This window comes from Trichechus manatus, unplaced genomic scaffold (genome assembly GCF_000243295.1).
Source record: "Trichechus manatus latirostris isolate Lorelei unplaced genomic scaffold, TriManLat1.0 scaffold00128, whole genome shotgun sequence".
NCBI classification, from domain to species: domain Eukaryota; kingdom Metazoa; phylum Chordata; class Mammalia; order Sirenia; family Trichechidae; genus Trichechus; species Trichechus manatus.
In genome coordinates this window covers 4554188-4555426 of record NW_004444064.1, presented here as the reverse complement: position 1 = coordinate 4555426, position 1239 = coordinate 4554188, and the positions used below count along the sequence as shown (strand labels likewise).

At 57.8% G+C, this 1239-nt stretch overlaps 1 protein-coding gene across 1 annotated transcript; it reads left to right on the top strand.

The window, feature by feature from the left end:
* On the top strand, window positions 1-798 carry LRRC3 (leucine rich repeat containing 3). The gene has a single exon (XM_004384798.2). The coding sequence runs from the start codon at window positions 1-3 to the stop codon at window positions 796-798; it is 798 nt and encodes a 265-aa protein (XP_004384855.2).
* Window positions 799-1239: the final 441 nt, after the last annotated feature.

Sequence of the window (1239 nt, the reverse complement as noted above, 5' to 3'; positions counted from 1 at the left end):
ATGGCAGGACTGGCCCAAGGCAGGATGGCCCCCCTGAACAGACAGAGCCCCTCATCCCTGCAGGTCCCCAAGGGAGGGCCTTGCCTCCTCCTCCTCTTCTGCCTGCCTCTGAGGGCCGCCTGTCCACAGGGCTGCCAGTGTCCTGAGCATGCAGGAGTGGTGGCTGTGCACTGCAGTGCCACTGGCCTTCGGGAGGTCCCCAAGGACATCCCCACTGATGCCGTGCTTCTGAAGCTTGATGCCAACCAGATCACCCGCATCCCTGACGGAGCCTTCCAGCACCTGAGCCAGCTGAAGGAACTGGACTTGTCTGGGAACGCCATCGAGACCATTGGTCCAGCGACCTTCGCTGGCCTGGCTGGGGGTCTGCGGCTGCTGGACCTGTCCCACAACCGCATCCGCAGGATCCCCAAGGACGCCCTGGGCAAGCTCAGCGCTCAAGTCCGCCTGTCCCACAACCCCCTGCACTGTGAGTGTGCCCTACAAGAGGCCTTGTGGGGGCTGCGGCTGGACCCCGACTCTGCGGATGCTATTGCTTGCCACACCTCCGTGCGGGAGGAGTTCGTGGGGAAGCCACTGATCCAGGCCCTTGATGCCGGCGTCAGCTTCTGCAGTACCCACCACAGGACCACCGATGTGGCCATGCTGGTCACCATGTTTGGCTGGTTCGCCATGGTGATCGCCTACGTTGTATACTACGTGCGCCAGAACCAGGAGGATGCCAGGAGGCACCTGGAGTACCTGAAGTCCCTGCCCAGCACGCCCATCTCCAAGGACCCCATCAGCCCAGCGCCCTAGTGCCCTCCAGCACCCTGGGCACCACCTCCCGAGTCTTCAGGCAAACCCACATCCCAGCTGGCTCCACCACTTTCACTTTTGTAGCAGGTCGTGACTTGTGTTTTTTGCTATTCCCCCAATGAAGTGGTTGGTGATGACCATTATTCCTTTTGTGAAGTGCGTTATTCTTATAAAGCACCTTCATATACGACATCTAGTCATTGCAACATCCTTGAAGTCAGGTAATTTACCATCAGACCCATTTGATGGATGAGGGGCCTGAAGCTTAGAGACACTGATGGGCTTCCGTATGATAACACAGGAACTGATCCAGTTGGGTCATCTGTCAAGGAATTCCGTGTTCTTTCTACTCTGCAAGCCTCTTCCACGTGGTGTCCAGAGGATGTTAACATGTACTCAGACAAGAAAGAGTGTATGCCCCATAAGTGCAAGAGTGTCCCC

Excerpts from the sequence above, each read along its gene's own strand:
- LRRC3 (XM_004384798.2), top strand. The coding sequence starts at position 1 with ATGGCAGGACTGGCCCAAGGCAGGATGGCCCCCCTGAACAGACAGAGC.